The 20,534-nt window shown below is 40.4% G+C and overlaps 1 protein-coding gene across 1 annotated transcript in view; it reads left to right on the top strand.

Annotated features, from left to right (window-relative positions):
* LOC149200428 (L-arabinokinase-like) overlaps positions 1-20,534 on the top strand; it is a 481,920-nt gene that overhangs the window by 130,109 nt on the left and 331,277 nt on the right. The window contains exons 7-9 of the mRNA XM_089399573.1: positions 2,649-2,706; positions 2,918-2,985; positions 3,085-3,147. Coding sequence (XP_089255699.1) covers positions 2,649-2,706; positions 2,918-2,985; positions 3,085-3,147 — 189 coding nt within the window. The remainder of the gene's footprint in view (positions 1-2,648; positions 2,707-2,917; positions 2,986-3,084; positions 3,148-20,534) is intronic.

Raw genomic sequence — 20,534 nt, 5'->3', positions numbered from 1 at the left:
CTTGAGTGGTGGCTACTATAGTGATGTCTTCAAGATTGCTGCTACAATAACATCTTCAAGCTGCTATAATGACTCATTCAATAATGGGTGATGAATGAGTAAGAACTTCGCAATATTTCCAAGCCCCTTTAAGGATATCTTCAAGAGAGAGATTGCTTCTTCATTGATTTGATCTTCAAGCTTTCTTTCTTTGCTTTTAATACAGGGAGAGATAACTGCTACAATAGAACCTTCAAGCTGCCAACAAGATGTGATCTTCAAATTGCCTTCCTTTCACCTTAGCTCTGATCCCTTGTTGAGAAACCAAGATGTTAGTAGATAATGATTGATTTCTCTTACTTGATAATTACTTGTGAATGTTTGTTGGTTTCTTATTAAATTTATATTCTCTTCATCAAGCAATTACCAAAACATGAAGATCACAAAGAGACAAAGAACACAAGAAATTAGGCTCCAAGCCAGGGCAAAACCCCACAAAGGGGAAAATCCAAAAATCCCCTTCTTATAGAATCAGATCAAAGTGAGATATGCAAGACCTAGAAACCAAGACCAAGACTATCACAAAGTTCCCAAGTCACCCCTACTCCAAGTCACCTCCAATCAGGTCGACGAATCAACGTCAACAAAGCAAATGCTGGTCAAATCTCTAAAATTTTGGTCAACCACATAAACTTCGCTCCTGCAATAGAGGCTGAATTTCGGCCCTCTGGTAGCCTCTATGAAACCACAGAGAACTTGTACGTGTGGACATATTTAGGGCAGAAATAGTTCGTCTTCTCTCTCCTTTGACTTTCACTGATTTTTCTTCTTCTTATTGCACAAAGATCGATGTGTTGATTGATTGACGAATGTCTCCCAAGTGGTTGAGTTGCCTTATATATGTACATGTCCACGAGGTTCGAACAGCTGCCCCTAGGGCTGACTTGGTCTTGTGGAAGACATTTTGACTCTTTGACTCAAAATAAAAATAATTATTCTTTTCTTACCAGAAGGCCAAATGGGACTTGACTCAATTACATTTCTTTTGACTCCCAATAAATTTTCTTTTGACCCGATTGACCCTATAAGCATGAAGAACATGCTTTGACTAAAATAAAAAAATAATAATGAATATATTAAATATATCAATCGTACATTCGAATTACATTATGAAGACCGAAACTAGTTACATTTCCAACAAAAATGAATCCCTTCTGCCAAGCCAACATCCACTGTAAGCAGTTTCTATCAAAATTCTAACCTTTGGAAGGCTAAAATCACCATGTCACCCCTGCAAACCTTTGACTTATGATGAAAATCACATTTGCAATCCTCCTACAAAATGTGGGATAATAGTGCCTTGTTAGAGAGCCAACAACATACAAAGTAAATGTGAGAAACCTGTAAATTGCTTGACCAATGATCAAGGCACTTGCCAGTGTTGCAAACATCCTGAATTTATCATGGAAAAAATCATGAAATCACGATTTTCTGGTCTAGGCAATGTTTGCTGATTTTTACCAATATTTTGGTGGTATCTTAATTTTGCCGATGGTTTCCAACTTTTACCGATATTTAGGATATTTTGGTTTTCTGGACCCTTGCCGATTTTATCCCAATGATGATGTTTGCCACATTGGTACTTGCACATGGGCACCAATCTCACATGTCCATGATTGACAACCCAAATGGGATCCCGATTTAGTGCACAATCACCTTTTGTTTAATAGAACTCCATACAAAAGGAATCCAAGCTAGAAGATCATCAATTATGACGAGCCAAACATTGTTCCTCTCTTTGAATTGATTCTTGCGGATGCATCACAACTTGATATTTGAGTCTACTTTTTGAGCCAACAAGTGTGACTCATCATTAGAACAAAGATGAGAAATTTGATCAGTTCTAGCTATATAAATCTGATCAGGTCTAGAGATGCCAAGAAAGGTCAATAGTCAAATCAACAATCAACAGGAAAAAAATAAATAAGAAAATAAGGGCCAAATAAATAAATAAAAAAGAAGTGTTCCTCTCATCGAGCACTGGTCCAAAAATGTGCTTTTTTGTCCCTTATTTTGTTTTCGGTTGTTATTTTTATATTTTGGGCATTTGTTTAGTTATTTCCATACACAATTTTTACAGTTTTTCTATGAAGCACAACTCTAGCGAGGATGCTTTCACTTTTGATGATGACTTCATTTTGAGAAAACTGGCCTCTCTTTATTGAAGCTTACCCCAATATGCAATGGTTGGAGGAAACAACCCGTGAACTAATGATGACCTGAAAGACATCTTATTAAACAACATATTGAATTACAATGCTAATAAGAGAAAAGGGAACTAATAACAAAATGACTATAAAACAAAAGTCTTGGATAACCTTTGTCATGCTTATGGATTTGACTTGTAGTATGAAGTTTTTATACTTTCTTGGGAATTGGAGAACGGTTGAAGCAAATCCATTGATTATATTTCTTTAAATTAAATAGCTTAGGCCTTTGTGGTAAATTTTGTCCCTGTTAGACCTGACAATTTGGCACTTTGGGACAGATTCTTGAATATTAATTTATTAATAGGTTGTAAATATTGAATCTGGTTGTAATGGCTTTATGCCTTCTTATATCTAAATATAATTTGAGAAGTTGTTATTTGTTTTGAATTGCTTGTGCAGATAGCCGAAGACTATTCTCATTGTCTTTTCTTGCTCAGATTACCTGGCTTTTGCCCTAGTAAGTTAGTGTGCTATAAATTTTGATACAGATGTCTAATGCTAGTTGCAAAGTGTCCGAGCTTTTGTAAGAGTAAATAAATTTGTTGCTTTAGTTTCGTAAACCTGTTTTAACAACTTGTTTGTGTTGTATTTTGTGTATATGTGAACTTTTCCATTTAACCTTTGAAAACATTTCTAGATTTTTGGTTTCTATTGCCTCTTATCTGCAGTGCCAGCTTTTCGTGATGTCATTGATGTGCCCCTCGTTGTTCGGAAACCACGAAAAAGTCGAGAAGAGGTATATTTAATTTGACCAGTTTGTTTTTATCTTCTTTCTATCTGGTCTGTTTACCTTTTGAAGTCAAAATGTGCAATAAAATTGTGTGGTCCCTTACAGGTGCGTAAAGAGCTTGGGATTGGTGATGACGTCAAGTTACTCGTCTTGAATTTTGGTGGTCAGGTGAGAATTTTTTTTAGTCTTGTTTACATTTGTTGACATGACTGTTTCATTTTATAGAAAAGGTGGGACAATTATAATTATATAAGATGCATTTTTAAACTTAATGTTGATAATGGTATATGGCTTTTATTGTTGATTTGGGGTAGCATCGGATGTGCTCTAGCCACGAAATTTGGTGGAGAGGTTGGGGCACATGAGATCTCCAATACCCAGAAAGGGTTTGGGCAGATTTTAAACAGAATATGAGATATTAAAATAATTAGTATTTTTAATGGACTCTCTAAGTCTAAACTTAGGGAAAATAAAATATTAATGTGTATTAATATGAATCTGTGTTAGAATGGTCCAAAAGACATGGATCAAGCTAGATTAATCTTAGCCATTGATTAGGGACTTAATTTCCGCTGTTGATATGTCAACAAGAAAAGTATAAGAGGAGGCTTGACAGTCACTTGGATAACACACCTGTAATGACCCATCTTTAATATGGAGGGCACAAGAGTATTAGCATGCATACAATGCATGCATATGATGCATGTATTGCACTATAATATATATATATATATATATATATATATATGTATGTATGTATTCTAAATTAACAATAAATGTTGAAAATCGACACTGCTTCAGATAGAAGTTACACCTCACCCATCACCAAGTATATTGCCTAAATGTGTCTTAATTAAGGAGAAAATACCCTAAATAATTTCAATAATATAAATTTAAAAGTATAAAGTAAATTTGGTTATAAAGAAATAAATGTAAAATTTAACGTTAATTATAAATAAAGGTATATATTTATATATCCCATAATATTAATAAATTATATTAAAATAATTATTTAAAAAATGAAATTTAAATCAAAATAAAATCAATATTATAAACTATGGGCATTTGAAGAAAACTAATAAGAAAAAAATCCTAAAAGTAAACTAATACACGTCAATATCCTGGTAACTTGGAGCAAATGGAGTTACACGTTACAAAGCGGGAAAGGTGTCACCAAGTAGGAAGCGGTGACCGCCAAGGAATAATATACATAGACGGAAGAAGAGCGTGAAAAGGGGGGGGGAGAAATATACAGAGGAAGCAGAATGATAAATCTGTTGGAGGTGAGCCAGAGGCTGGATTTTGGCACTGAAAATTGGAAAGTCTTCAACTGTTCTTGAAAATTGGAAAGTCTTCAACTGTTCTTGGAGAATTGGAAAGTCTTCAACTGTTCTTGGAGTTTTGGGCACGGGGGCCAGTGGACTTCCATTTCGAAGTTCTCTGGATCTGGGAACCGCAGAGGTTGATCCCAGATAGGCAGGGAGGAATAAGTTGGTTTGGTAATGGAATCAGAAAACTTGGAGCAATGTGATCAACACCAGACGGGAGAATCAGGTACGCAAAGAATCAAGTATGCAGATACATTTAATTTTGTACGGGAGAATCAGGTACGCAAAGAATCAGGTATGCAGATACATTTAATTTGATAGAATTTTGCAGAAGAAATCTGTCAATCTGATAAAATTTAATATCAATCTTTACATTTGATTGTAATGGAGTATGAGTCTTTACATTTGATTAAATTGAAATATCAGTCTTTACAACACCAGAGTGATCAGTAATTCTATAATCTAGAGCGGGGTTTGTTAACAGAGATAGAATCAGTGATCGGGAGAGAAATTGAGGGGCATTGTGTAAAGAGAGATAGAGAAGCAGAGATAGTGCCGAGATAGTAGCAGAGTAGCTAGAGAGAGACGCAGGAGCAACTAGTGCTCACGCAGGGCCACGCAGAGGCAGCTAAGTGTTGCGCAGAGCACTAGAGGGGCCAGCGTATGTTGATTTGGGGTAGCATCAGATGTGCTCTAGCCATGAAATTTGGTGGAGAGGTTGGGGCACATGTGATCTCCAATACCCAGAAAGGGTTTGGGCAGATTCTAAACAGATCAGGAGATATTAAAATAATTAATATTTTTAGTGGAGTCCCTAAATCTAAACTTAGGGAAAATAAAATATTAATGTGTATTAATATGAATCTGTGTTAGAATGGTCCAAAAGACATGGATCAAGCCATATCTAATCTTAGCTGCTGATTAGGGACTTAATCTCGGTCGTTGATATGTCAACAGAAAAAGTATAAGAGGAGGCTTGAGGGGTACTTGGAGAACACACTGAGGGAGACCAGTCAGTTGAATTTCTGGAGCGGGGTTTGCTGAGAAATTGAACTAGTGGTCTGGAGAGCAGTCAAGAGGCAGCAAGTACAGAACAGAGGGACAAGAAATCAGCTCAGAAGCAGAACTAGAGGAAGCCATGTAGAGGCAACAGAGACTGCGCAGAGCCAGAAGGGCCTGCGTCATCCACGCAGAGGTTGCTGGAGTGATGCAGAAGCCCAGAGAGGGTGCGCAAAGCCTCAGTAGGCTGACGTAGAGGGTTTCAAGCTGTAGTAGAGGTCAGTAGGGCCCACGCTGGGTTTAGGAAAGTGCTGGAAGTTTGTCTATTTGTGGGTAAGCCAGTTTGGCACCCTGTTGTACAAGAAAATTGCTGAATAATAAAATCCTCTCTTGCTGCGCCGGTTGTCCCACATTGGGTTTTTCCGGGGACATTAGTCAAAAATAACTGTGTCAATGTGTGCATATTTTTGTTTTTGTATTACGATGTGATATCTGCAACAATATTTATTTTAATGTTTGTTGAAGTAATTTCATGAATAACTTATGATGAAATAAGTAGGAAAAGTAAATCAGTTGCTACAGTGATAGAATTTTCGCATGGTATCAGCAAGTAATTAGAGACAGAAAGGGAAAATCAGTTACGGTTCGAGACCATGATGCAGAGGCATCCACCTCAGGGGACTCACACAGATTTTCAGAAGATTGCACAAAAGAGAGAGATTTCGATTTCTCTATGTTGGCTTCCAGGTTGGAAGGAGAAGTGGCGTGCATGACTAGTGCTGCATCATCAGAAGTATGGTATATAGGTAGTGGATCCTCGTGGCATATGACAGGAATCAGGGAGTGTTTCTCAAAATATCGAGAAGAGAAGATGAACTTCCAGATCACCATGGGGAACAAGGCAAAGTGTACTCCAGTAGGAAAGGGTACCATAGTTTTTCAGACAGAATCGGGAGAGCGGTTTCGTGCCACAAATGTGCTGCATGTGCCAGGATTGGGGATGAACTCACAACTACAAGGCAAGGGCTATTACGTCTACTTCATCAAGGAAAAGGTATACGTTAAACACCCGAGCTGGAAAAAAAAAGTGTAGATAATACAACTAGAATCTCCAATGGCACTAATAGGCAGTCATGGGGACAAAGACTCGAACGAACTATGGCATAGAAAGATGGGTCACTTGCACCATGGAGCTCTGAGAATTCTCAAGGGCACTATAACAGGAGTTCCAGATCTGAGTACGGAACTAGATGATGTATCCAGGGGATGTGCTCTAGGAAAGTATGCCAAGGCGGCATTTCCTAGGAGCAACCACAGGGCCAAGAGTGTACTAGGATTGATACACTCACATATGTACGGACCTATGTCCGTCAAAGCTCTCAGTGGTGCCGAGTATTTCCTTACCTTCGTTGATGACCACTCAAGGAAAACTTGGATCTATTTTTTGAACACCAAGGATGAGGTTTTCTGTTAATTCAAGGAGTTCAAGGCTCTAGTGGAGAATCTGACAGGTAAGAAAATAAAAGTCTTGTGCTCAGATAATGGTGGAGAATATGTTGATAAGGACTTCACTGATTATTGCGCTAAGGAGGGCAACAGAAGAGAGTGGACAACTCCCTATAATCTGGAGCAAAATGGGGTGGAAGAAAGGAAAAATAGGACTATTGTAGAAGCAGCTAGGGCCATGCTGTATGATCAAGATATGCCAAAATTCCTATGGGCAGAAGCATGCAACACATTTATCTACGTTCAGAACAAGACTCTTCATCGGGCATTGGGCAAGATTACTCTAGAGAAAGTCTTCACTGGGAAGACACCTGAAGTCAGTCATTTCAGGATATTTGGGAGTTTGGCATATTGTCACTTACCCGAAGAAAAGAGGAAGAAATTGGATCGGATTGCAGAAAAGGGGTATCTGGCAGGATATAGCGAGAACGCTAAGGCATACGGGATCTATTTTCCAAGGAGCAAGAAGGTAGTAGTACGAAGAGATGTAAAGTTCATGGAGGACAGAGCTTTCAAAAGATCTCGCGAAATGCCTTCCAAGGAGCAGTTGAAAGAGGATCCGTTGGTCATGCCTCTTCAACCAACGGAAGTGAAGAATCCTTCCTCAGATCAGGAAGATTCTTAGGATGAGGAAGAGGAGCAAACAGAAGCACCTGTTGGCAGAGGAAGAACCAGCAGGGAACTTCGTCAGATTCTGAATGATGCAGAGAACTTCATCAAAGAGCCAAGGAACAGTAAAGGGGAGTGAAAACAGCCAGATAGGTATCAGGCGTTAGTAGCTCAGGATAGAGAGCCTGCCAGCTTCAATGAGGAAGCTTAGCATCAGGTCTGGCTAGATGTGATGGTGGAGGAGTATAACTCATAATGGTAAACGATGTCTAGGAGGTGGTGTCAAGGCCTCAAGACAGATCTGTGGTAGGTTCAAGATGGATCTACAAGATCAAATATGCTGCGGACGACAATATTGAAAAATACAAGGCCATGTTTGTGGGTAAGGGTTATGCTCAAAAGGAAGGAATTGATTATGAGGAAACCTTCGCCTCGGTAGCCAAGTATACATCTATCAGGACCGTGATATCTCTTGCAGCCCAGATGGGATGGGAGATCCATCAGATGGATGTCAAGATGACATTTCTGAACGGGGTAATGGAAGAAGAAGTATACATTGAACAACCAGAGGGCTTTGAAAGTCATGAGAAGAAGTCTCATGTATGCAAACTGAAGAAAGCCTTGTATGGGCTGAAGCAGGCACCAAGAGCGTGGTATGGTCAAATAGATGGCTACTTGCAGAAGATGGGGTTTGTCAAGAGTGATGCGGATCCGAATCTCTACTATCTGGTCATAGAGAGCGAACCACTTATCTTAGTATTATATGTGGATGATCCCTGAAGAAATTTCAACTCCCACTCCAGTTATCAGTTTTCCTTATCACTCCATACATTTAGTTTTAAATCCAAGCATGATAAAAATTCTAAAATCTGGAAATGATAATATTTTTCTGAAAACGCAAATTTAGAGATTTTACAACGGCTGAAATTGCAGAAATAAAACACAACAAAATTATGACAGCTACACACAGAAAATAACGCAATGATTTTTGGTCAATGTGACCTTGGAAAAATCCCCTACAACTCTTTGGGAAAACCAGTTTGAGAGCTCTTTTTTATTTCTAAAAATGCTTTTACAGAGACTGAAATACATAGTAAAAATTCCAGCAACCACAAATTACAACTTATCTCGATTTCCGTGCTTGAAATCCGCCTCGAAAATCGTGCTAATCAACAAACAGCCAAAATAGAAATTTTTACAACGATAAAACAACATTAAATGCTGTACGACTAGCCTTGAAAAATGTGCCCAAAACTTGCTGTCCCTCTTCTTTGATTTCTGTGCCTTTCTCCTACTGTACAGTTTTTCCTTAGGATGCGTGCCAATAAACGCTGCTGCCCAGATTTGCTGAAATGTCTTCTTGGTGGTCTCCTTCACTTCCTCACTGCTCAGAAATTTTCTCCTTGCTCTCTCTTCTCTTTCTCTCAAATGCTCATGAAAGAATGAATTGATCTTCTCCTCTTCTCTTCTTTTATTCTCTAAATGACCTTTTGGGTTACCCTAAAATTTAATGGCTGAGATTCATTTAGATCTAGGGATGAGAATAAATGTGCATTTAATTCTCACTTTCTATTTTTTAACTTGCCGACTTAAATAAAGACCCACTTAGCCTTTTATTTTCATAGTCACTTTTTCACTTTTTAATTATTCATTCACTTTAATAAAGTCACTTTTAAATTAGAATGTAACTTTACCACTTATAAAGTCACTTTTAAATTAGAATGTAACTTTACTACTTATAAAGTCACTTTTAAATTAAATAGACTTTACCACTTATAAAGTCACTTTAGGAGAAAAGTAAAAAATAAATTTGGACACTTTTCCCTAGGCCAAAGATCAAAGCTTTAGAGAACCACTTGTCCTCTGGTACCCAAATTTTAACAATCTCTTCCTGACAGGATCATCCAGACTCATTGAAGACTGCAAGAAGAATCTAGCCTCAGAGTTCGATATGAAGGATCTGGGACGAATGCACTATTTTCTAGGGTTAGAAGCAGAAAGGAAAAATCTTCCTTGGGCAAGGAAGGTATGTTACAGAAATTCTGAAAAGGTTCGGGCTGGGAGACTGTAGACCTATGGCTACGCCAATGATCACCAACTAGAAGAAGATTGATGCATCAAAAGACATTGATGTCGATCCCACCCTATACCGACAGCTCATAGGGTCCTTGATGTATCTAGTCAATACCAAGCCAGATATTTGCTACGCTATCAATACCCTCAGTCAGTTCATGGTGGAACCAAAGAGGGCTCACTGGGCAACAACCAAGCACATTCTCAGGTATTTACAGGGAACAGTTGACTATGGGCTCTTATACAACAAGGGGAAGGATATCCGGTTGAATGGATTTACTGATGTAGATTGGGCAGGAAGTTCAGTGGATTGGAAAAGTACCTTTGGGTACTATTTCAACATTGGATCAGGAATAACCTCCTGGTGCAGTAGGAAACAAAAGTCCGTGGCTCTGAGCTCATCTGAGGCAGAATATATGGCAGCAAACACAACTTCGTGTGAGGCCATATGGCTTAGAAAACTGTTGGTAAACCTATTCAGAAGAAATATGGAGGCGACCAGGATCATGTGTGATAATCAGAATTGCATCAAACTCTTTGAGAATCCAGTTTTTCATGATAGGTCAAAGCATATTGATATCCGGTGTCACTTTGTTAGAGATTGTGTCCAACGTGGAGCTGTACAATTGAGCTACACTCCTATAGGGGAACAAGTGGCAAATATCCTCACCAAGGCCCTCGAAAGTCAAAATTTGACTACTTCAGGGAAAAGATGGGGATGGTAAAGAACCCCTTTCAGAAGTAGTGTGTTAGCAGCATGAATGAAGAGGGAGTTGCAGTGCAGATGTAGTGTTGGGAAAAAGGACCAACAACAGCACAAATGTAGAGGGAGTTGCAGTGTAGATGCAACTATGTTGCACGAAACTTCTAAGAACCCGACATTTCGGCCAGTACCCGTACCCGAAACTCCAAAACTTGGCCGAAACTCGACCATCATGTAATCAGCTACGAGAGTTAATATACGTTTGTTTTTCCTTCTAAATTGTCATCTATGGGTCTTATTCCCTTTTTTCTTGCAAGATAATGTGTTATTCACTTATTAATTTATATATATATTTTTATATATACATATATGACATTTCAGCCGACATTTCCATTTTTGGGAGGTGACGTTTCTAAACGTACTCGTTTCGGAAACTCTGAAACATTTCAACGTTTCGTGCAACTTAGAGATGCAGTGTTGGGAGAAAGGACCAACAGCAACACAGATGCAGAGGGAGTTGTCGTACAGATGCAGTTGTGGCAGTGGCAGAACCATGGGCAGTAGTATAGGATGCAGTAGTGCAAAGGATGTTGGGCAGGGAGGCCTAGCATCAACACAGGTACCAATGCTGGATGATCAGAGTAATGCTCAGTGAGGAGTATTGCTATAGCATAATCCTCAATCCTCGCTAAGAGGGAGTGTTCATTTGGGGTGGCATCGGATGTTCTCTAGCCACGAAATTTGGTGGAGAGGTTGGGGCACATGAGATCTCCAATACCCAGAAAGGGTTTGGACAGATTTTAAACAGATCAAGAGATATTAAAATAATTAATATTTTTAATGGAGTCCCTAAGTCTAAACTCAGGGAAAATAAAATATTAATGTGTATTAATATGAATCTATGTTAGAATGGTCCAAAAGACATGAATCAAGCTAGATCTAATCTTAGCCGTTGATTAGGGACTTAATCTCAGCCGTTGAGATGTCAGCAAAAAAAGTATAAGAGGAGGCTTGAGGGGCACTTGGAGAACACACTAAGGGAGACCAGTCAGTTCAATTTATGGAGTGGGATTTGCTGAGAAATTGAACCAGTGGTTTGGAGAGCAGTCAAGAGGTAGCAAGTACGGAACAAAAGGACGGGAAATCAGTGCTGAAGAGGCAGACACAAAACCAGAGGAAGCCACGCAGAGGCAACAGAGACTGTGCAGAGCCAGAAGGGCCTGCGTCATCCACACAGAGGCTGTAGGAGTGACGCAAAAGCCCAGAGAGGCTACGAGGAGCCTCAGTAGGCTGACGCAGAGGGTTTCAGGCTGTAGTAGAGGTCAGTAGGGCCCACACTAGGTTTAGGAAAGTGCTGGAAGTTTGTTTATCTGTGGGTAAGCCAGTTTGGCACCCTGTTGTACAAGAAAATTGCTGAAAAATAAAATCCTTCCTTGCTGCACCGGTTTTCTCACATTGGGTTTTTCTGGGGACATTAAATTCAAAATAACTGTGTCAATGAGTGCATATTTTTGTTTCTGTATTAGGATGTCATATTTGCAGCAGTATTTATTTTAATGTTTGTTGAAGTAATTTCATGAATAACTTATGATGAAATAAGTAGGAAAAGTAAATCAGTTGCTGCAGTGATAGAATTTTCACAACGTAGTTGACGCAGAGGCTTAGAGAGCTAACGTAGGGCCTCTTGGGGCTGACGCAGGTCAAGATAGGCTGATGCAGGGCCAGCTCTAGGCTAGGAGAGGCTAACGCAGTCTAGATTGGGCAGATGTTGGGGTTTCAGGGGCATATTGGTGCTGAGTAGCTACTGGAAGGATTATTCGGGGTTTTAGCCAGTGGATTTGTTTGAAACGGAGAGGTATTATTGCCAATGAAATTCTCTGTTGGGTAGGCCAGTTTTGACACCCATATTGTACTCTAATATTGCTTAATAAGAAAATCCTTAGATAGCTGCACTGATTTTCCCACACTGGGTTTTTCCGGGGACATTAGTCCAAAAATAATGGTGTCATATGGTGTGTTTGTTCTTGTTTCTTTTAGTTGCTAATCTGTAATATGTTGAGCATGCACTGGTGTTTATTTTCAGTATTTAGCTTGTAAATAACTTGTTAAGAAAAAATAACAAGTAGGTAGGAATAAATAAGATAAAGTGCATGAATGGTTTCTAACTAAGTAAACTTAGAAACTTCAACATGGTATCAGAGGGTGATTGCAGATCATAGGAGGACTAAAGGACATCAGCCGAGCGAAGCAATAGCATCAAAAACAGCTGTCCCGATGTGACAAAAGCTGTTTCTAGCAATGTAGAAGCTAAGGAAGTGTGACGCAGAGCCAGCCAGAGCCATGCAGGAGAACTCGGGAACTGCGCAGAGCCTCAGAGAGGCCAGCATTGCTATCGCAGAGGTCCAGAGGGCTGACGAAGGGCATCCCAGGGCTGACGCAGATCCATCCGGGGTGACGCAGAGCCAGCGTGTGGTAGAGAGGGGTTGATGTAGTTCACAAAGAGGCAGTTGCTGGGGTCTAGAAGGCTACAGGAATATTGCAGAGTGGAGCTGGTGAGGTACTGTAGTCAGAACAGTACCTGACAGAGCAGGGCCATAGGAGTTGTTACCGAGGGTTTCTAGCCGAGGAACCCAGATCAGAAGTGCAACTGCACAAGTCGATCAGAGTAGGGGGCATCTCGACAAGCGATAAAAGGATTTCCAGGAGGGAAATCAGGACTCAAAGGGAGTCCAGAAGAGAACTTCCAGACGGGAAGTAGAGACTCAGAGGAGTCGAACAGAGAACTTCCAAGAGGGAAGTAGAGGAGCATCATGGTACTACACGGGGTAAGAGACCAGGATAGACTGGACGGAGCATCGAACTTCACAGTCTGGAAGGCCAAAATATTATCAGTGCTTGACAGGAATCATATCGAGAACTTCGCCTTGAAGGTAATAGCTGTCACAGTCGACCCCAATGATAATGACAGGTATGAAGATGCAATGGCGAGGGCTAAGTGCATTATCCTTGACAGGGTCAAAGATCATGTGTTACCGCATATAGCCGAGAAGGAAACAACATTCGAGATGTGGGAGGCTCTCAAGAAATATTACTAGCATACTTCTGTGCAGAGAAGAATGTTACTTGAGACTCGGTTGAGGTCGTATCAGATGAAAAAGGGAGAATCGGTTGACACCTTCCTCGGTGGATTTAATGAGATTCGAGATCAGTTGACTGCTATAGAAGCCACACTGGATTAGGAGCTGATGGTGAGGACAGCGTTGAATGCTATCTCAGAAGAATGGGAGGTATTTGTCCAGAGTATACTGGGCATAGGGACTCTCCCACCTTGAGACGAGATGTGGGCGGCTCTTCGCCAGGAAGAGATCAGACAGCAGTGGAAGACATGTAGCAGCAGCAAGGGGATCAAAGTCAAGCAGAAGGAGGAAGATGCGGCCCTAGCATCTAAGGAAAAGCAGGAGAAGTAGAAGGAGAAAGATCTCTCCAAGATCAAGTGCTTCCACTATGGGGAGCTGGGTCATTATGCGACCTAGTGTCTAAGGAAGAAGGGTAAGGGAGAGTCTTTTGAGACTAAGGTAGCGCCAACACGGGCAGAGAAGGAAGTTTTGACAGACGATGACTGTGCCATGAGTGCACACGCACCACTTGAGCAGAAGTGGGGAGACATCGAGCTGTAGTCAGGAGGACTACAGGCGATGAGGGGGCAGGATGCTTGAGGTACCCAACCTCTTGGATTAGACCTTGCTACGGGAGCCCCGAAGAGGAGTAGTAGGACTGACTGATGTGGGTAGAGACAGATGCGGATGGAGCGGCAGACAGAGCTACAATGCAGGAGTCTCGAGACAACGCGAGGCTAGCAGGTTGCAGCAGTGCGAGAGGCACATGAGTGTTACACCAGTGCAGGATGGCACAAAGAGGTGTGTAACGATGCGAGACGCAGGGAGTTGTTGCAACAGCGTAGAGGTCAGAGAGGGAGCACTTGTCAGCAGCAGAGGGAGCTTCAGCATTAGAGGGTGTCTCTAGCCCAACAGGGAGGTTAGTTGGGAGATCAATTACTTACTTCTCAGTAATTGAGTTGCAGTGCAACAGTGGGCAACACGATGCAACATGATGAGAGGAGGTGCAGTGTGGATGCCGTGTTGGGAGAAAGGACCAGCAGCAGCATGGATGCAAAGGGAGTTGTCATACAGATGTAGCAGTGGCAGTGGCAGTGGCAAAACGATGGGCAACAGTACAGGATGCAGTAGTGCAGAGGATGTTGGGCAGGAAGGCCTAGCATCAGCACAAGTACCGATGCCGGATGATCAGAGTAATACTCAGTTAGGAGTATTGCTAGAGCATAGTCTTCACCAAGAGGGAGTGTTGATTTGGGGTAGCATCGGATGTGCTCTAGCCACGGAATTTGGTGGGGAGGTTGGGGCACATGAGATCTCCAATACCCAGAAAGGGTTTGGGCAGATTCTAAATAGATCAGGAGATATTAAAATAATTAATATTTTTAATGGAGTCCCTAAGTCTAAACTTTGGGAAAATAAAATATTAATGTGTATTAATATGAATCTGTGTTAGAATGGTCCAAAAGACATGGATCAAGCCAAATCTAATCTTAGCTATTGATTAGGAACTTAATATTAGCCATTGATATGTCAACAGGAAAAGTATAAGAGGAGGCTTGAGGGTCCTTGGAGAACACACCAGAGTGATCAGTGATTCTATTCTCTAGAGCGGGGTTTGCTAAGAGAGATAGAATCAATGATCGGGAGAGCAACTGAGGGGCATTGAGTACAGAGAGACACAGAGGTAGAGATAGTGCCAGGATGGCAACAGAGTAGCCAGAGAGAGAGACGCAGGAGCAACCATTGCTCATGTAGGGCCATGCAGAGGCAGCTAAGTGCTACGCAAAGCACCAGAGGGGCTAGCGTAGCTGACGCAGAGGCTCAGAGAGTTGACACAGGGCCTCTTGGGGCTGACGCAGGCCAAGATAGGCTGACGCAGGGCCAACGCTGGGCTAGGAGAGGTTGATGCAGTCTAGATTAGGTAGACGCTGGGGTTTCAGGGGCATATTGGTGCTGAGTAGCTACCAAAACAATTATCCGGGGTTTCAGCGAGTAGATTTGTCTGAAACAGAGAGGTATTACTGCCAAGGAAATTCTCTGTTGGGTAGGCTAGTTTCGACACCCAGATTGTACTCTGATATTGTTTAATAAGAAAACCCTGAAATAGCTACACCGGTTTTCCCACATTGGGTTTTCTGGGGACATTAGTCCAAAAACAATGGTGTCATATGGTGTGTTTGTTCTTGTTTATTTTAGTTGCTGATCTGTAATATGTTGAGCATGCACTGGTGTTTATTTTCAATATTTAGCTTGTAAATAACTTGTTAAGGAAAAATAACAAGTAGGTAGGAATAAATCAGATAAAGTGCATGAAGAGTTTCTAACTAAGTAAACTTAGAAACTTCAACATTTATGTCAAATATGTTCATAGTGGCATTTGTCGGGCAGACTGCATGCTATAATGAATATCATAACCAAGATTTTTGTGCATATATATGTGTGCACATATGTATGCATGTGTGTGTATGTTGAATGAATGCGATAAGTATATTTTTTAAACCAGCCTAAATTTCTAAATTGGAAGTGAATTGCATTACCTTACACCTAAGCAAAGGGTGTAGAGGTGTTAATGAATTTGTCAATAGCCTTGAGCTTAAGTTGCAGGAAAGGTGCGGTTAGTGTTTGTTTTCGGACGGAAATGAGGAAACTCATACCGTATGTCTCGAAAACTCATTTCCGGCCGTACTTGCCCGTTTCTCGAGGCGGAAACGTGGCCAACACGGTGGAGTTTCCTCATGCAACTTGACTTTTTCTTGTATTTTTTATTATTATTTTGTCTTCTAATTTTTTATTAGGTGACTAAAGTGACTTCTAGTTCCTTCTAGATGCCTCTCTCAAGTTATAAAAGTGACCCTCGTCTCATTCTCTCATCACCCAATTGAGTAAGTCGTTTCTCTTGGAGACTGGTGATTTTAACAGAGGAGAAGAGAGGAAGAGAGCAGTGGTTTCAGCTAGGGCATTTTCAACAGTGAGCAAAGGAGATTTCAACAGCAAGAGAAAGAGATTTCAGCAGTAGATTTGGAGTGTAAAGTTTTTTGCTACGACATTCTTGGCTTTTGGCTCAACTACAACCATATTTCTCTTGACTTTTCTGGCATTTTGGGGTAGCTTCAGCTAGATAAAATAAATTTGGGTAAGCAACATTCATTTTCTTAGTTTTTTTCCTACTATTTCTTCAATTTTTCGAGGGTTTATGCTGCCAAAAATATGAAAAACGTTTTTTATTTACAGATTTGTTTTATTTATTTATTTTTGCAGCAATGGCTTCCAACGAAAGTGCAGCTGCAAGTTCAAGCCCCAGGGCCAACCCAAGGGCTGAATATTATCCTCTTTGGAGGCATGTTCAGAAGCTTCAAAAATGTGGAGGTGGTGGCTCATGGGAATGGCGATGTAATCTTTGCAATAATTCATACGAGGGCTCCTACCGAAGAGTGAAGGCACATCTTTTTCATGGAGGAGGACAGGGGGTTGTGGGTTGCACAAAAACAACAAACCCATGGGCAAGGAGGGCATATCAAAGAGAGCAAGATGAGGTTGATGTTATTAAGAGAAGGCATGATGAGCTTAGTCAAGCTACTCCTCACGCTCCATCTAACATTGAGCCAAGGATTGTAGTTGAAGCAAGAAAGAGGAGAGCTGGTGCCACTCAACAACATGAACAACCAACGCCCAAAAATACCTGAGGGGCATCCCCTTCAGTTCAGGATAACAGAATTGCTAATTTGGTGAATGTGCAAGCGAGAGAAGAAACTGATTCCAGAGTAGCTAGGTGCATTTATGCATGTGGTATCCCATTCAATATTGTTCGCTTTCCTTATTGGCAAGATATGATAAGGGCAATTAACAAAGCTCCTCAAGGGTACAAGGGGCCCAACTATGAGAAAGTCAGAACTCAGCTTCTCATAAATGAGAAGGAGCTTGTGGAGGATATTTTATCACTAATTCGTTCTTCCCGGAGTAGCTCTGGGGTTACGATAGTCTCAGATGGATGGACAAATACAAGGCACAGACCATTGATAAATATCATTGCCACTTCCCCCAAAGGAGCAATGTTTATCAAGGCGAAAGATTGCTCAGGAGAGGTAAAAGATGAATAGTTCATTGCTGATGTTATTATAAAAGCTGTTGAACAAATAAGGCCTAACAAGGTGGTGCAAGTTATCACAGATAATGCACCAATTTGCAAAGCTGCAAGTTTAATTATTGAGGGGAGGTATGGCCACATCTTTTGGACACCATGCATTGCCCATAATTTGAATCTGATCTTAGAGGAGATTGACAACAAAGTTTCATGGATAAAGGAAATCACAAGGGAAGCAAGGGAGATTGTCAAATCTATCACCAACCACCACCAATCTGAGGCAATATTTCGAGAGTACTCCAAATTGGAGTTGTTAAAAGTTGCTGAGACAAGATATGCCTCAGACTTCCTGATGTTGCGCCACCTTGTTGAGGTTAAGCATGCATTAGTTTCTATGGTGGTGAGTCAACTTTGGATTGATTGGAGACAACCAGATTCAAAGCGGGGATATATGGTGTGTAGATTGTGCCTTGATGAGGATTGGTGGAGCAAGATAGATTTCTTGCTAAAGTTCACAACCCTTGCATTTGAGCTTCTTCGGAATGCTGACATTGACCAACCTTTCTTAGGAGAGGTATATGATGGCATGGATTCCATGGTTGAGAAAACTATGGAAATCATTTCGCAAGAGTCTCCACAACTTTTGTTTGTTGATGATCATTTTGCTGATTTAGTCAAGAAAATCATTGTTGATAGGTGGAACAATTTCAACACTCCATTGCACACTTTAGCACATGCCTTGAACCCCAAATTTTATGATGAGGAGCTTATTGCTCAAAGCAATGGGAAGAGGAAGGAACCCCATAAGTATAGAGAGGTGGTTAATGGGGTGAAAAAAGCCCTTATGAGAATGTTTCTTGCTCATCTACATAGGGAGGTAAAGGAAGAATTTGCTAGTTTTGCTGCAGGAATAGATGATTATGCAGATATATCAGCTTTGGAGGAGAGAAGCACCATGAATCCAGTTAGGTGGTGGATTTGTCATGGAGCAAATGGTGTACATTTGTAAAACCTTGCCATTCGTATTCTTTCACAAGTGGCAAGCTCTTCATCAACAGAAAGGAATTGGAGCACTTATGGTTTTATTCATTCTGTGAAGCACAATAGGTTGGGTTCACAGAAGGCAGAGGATCTTGTTTATGTGCACTCCAACCTTTGCCTTGCATCTAGTAGGGGTCCAGAATACAATAGTGGCCCTTCTAAAGAATGGGATGTGGATGCAGAAAGTCCTGATTTGGATCTCTCTTGCTGCCCTGAATATTGAGGTCCAGCCTAGAATTGGAATTGGCCCATCATCTTCTTCAACACCACCATCCACTGTTGAGCATGCTTCTGCTTCTATTTTTTATGAGGATTATGATGATGAGGATTAGTCTTTTGTCTCTATAGTTTTTCCAGCCTTACAGTCTTTATTGTACTTGCAGCCTCATATATATAATAAAGGCTGATTTTGAGATTTGGATATATAATAAAGGTTGATTTTGGATATTCTGATATTGTTATTTTCATTATGTGATCATTCATGAGTAAATGTGATGTAAATTAAATCATAATGTTTAAACTTTAAATGTAATAAATTATAATGTATCATGTATGCTTTATGATTGCACATAACATTTCTTAAATGTCATAAATTCTAATATATATATATATATATATATATATATATATATATATATCTATATGCGTTTCCCCGTTTCCAAAATTTGGGGGGGGGGGGGGGGTTCGCATTTCGTACCCGTGCCCGTTTCGGAAACTTGTACCTGTTTTCCCGTTTCATGCAACTTAGCCTTGAACTGATGATTGATGTAATAGTTAAAACTTAAAACAATGTAATCTGAACACCTAGTTTTGGTTTACACTGGTTTGGTCAACCACTGGTCTTATTTTAGTAAAAAACCAAATCGACACTGGTTTGGATAAGAACTGATTGAACCGGTATGAACCATGACCTTATTCACTTGGAGTTTGTTGACCAAGTGGCAAAAAATCAATAGAAACTTGATCTTTTTTTTTTTTTGAAAATACATCTGATATTCACAAAAAAATATTTGCAAACGACGATGCACAAACTGGAAGGATATATACAATGCATATAATATCAATAACCTCTTATTTAAAGCTACTACGACTTAGCAATAATCAGAATAAGCTGTGGTATCTAAAGATTGGGCAACTTTGATCAACATAGTGCCCTTAGGCGTGAGTTGATAGTGTATCTCATCCCTTCACTTAGAACAAAAGACAGATAGAGCTATTCTCATGCTGAAAAACAGACTTGTCTTTGATTGTCTGTGGAATGAATAATGAAAAAAATTGTAAGAACTGCCATATCCCAAAGAAAGAATTATGAACTAGAGAGCAACAACCTCCAAACAATGTAGAATGCCACTGAATCCTACTCAGAACTCTGAAGCAGCACTGCATATGCTTCAAGGTCTCCGAGTGATGGCAGACATGATAGAGGCCATAAGAAGGTCTAGTCTTGGCCAATTGGGCCTTGGATGGAATCCCTTGAAAGATCATTGATCAAGCAAAAGTCCTCATCTTATAAGAAATCCATCTAGACCAAATACTTTGGAAGTCTATGCACCCATCTATCCTCTGAATCATTGGGTACCCTCCATGCATTGAGGACTAGGAATAACTAATGTGTTTGATGAAGCACTAAATACAAATGTCGAGAATTGCATTGGAGAAGTGATTGGCCAAAGTTCCACTGTCATTCCCTAAAAAATGTACTAAGCATCTCAATACTCATTTTAAATAGCTTAAACTCCAGAATAGGGCCTTTCAACTCCATGAACAAAGAATGGTTAGGGGCAATGAGAATTTTTATCCCTTGACATGTTGGGGTAACCAGAGGATTTTTTGACTTGTGATTTTCATCGCAATCAACGGTTCCACATCAGATTTTTCTTCATGATGGCCCGTCCATCAGACTGATGGACTTGCCTCACCAGTTCTATGAGGCATATCTCCGTTGCAGTAGAGAGCTTTTACATGTTTCAAAAGATATTGCCATGCAGAGGGTGTAACATGATTTTGTATCCATGATGAAGTCTCTCAGAGTTTTATTTATCTATTGAGATCACATGATAATGCTTGATATATTTGCATTGCTATATCTCATATTATTG

The sequence above is a fragment of the Pinus tabuliformis genome, chromosome 2_1 (assembly GCF_031772625.1).
Source record: "Pinus tabuliformis cultivar Carrire ecotype Pingquan chromosome 2_1, CPIR1, whole genome shotgun sequence".
Taxonomy (NCBI): Eukaryota; Viridiplantae; Streptophyta; class Pinopsida; order Pinales; family Pinaceae; genus Pinus; species Pinus tabuliformis.
The sequence above is the reverse complement of the archived record's forward strand: the minus strand, read 5'-3'. Positions and strand labels throughout refer to the sequence as shown.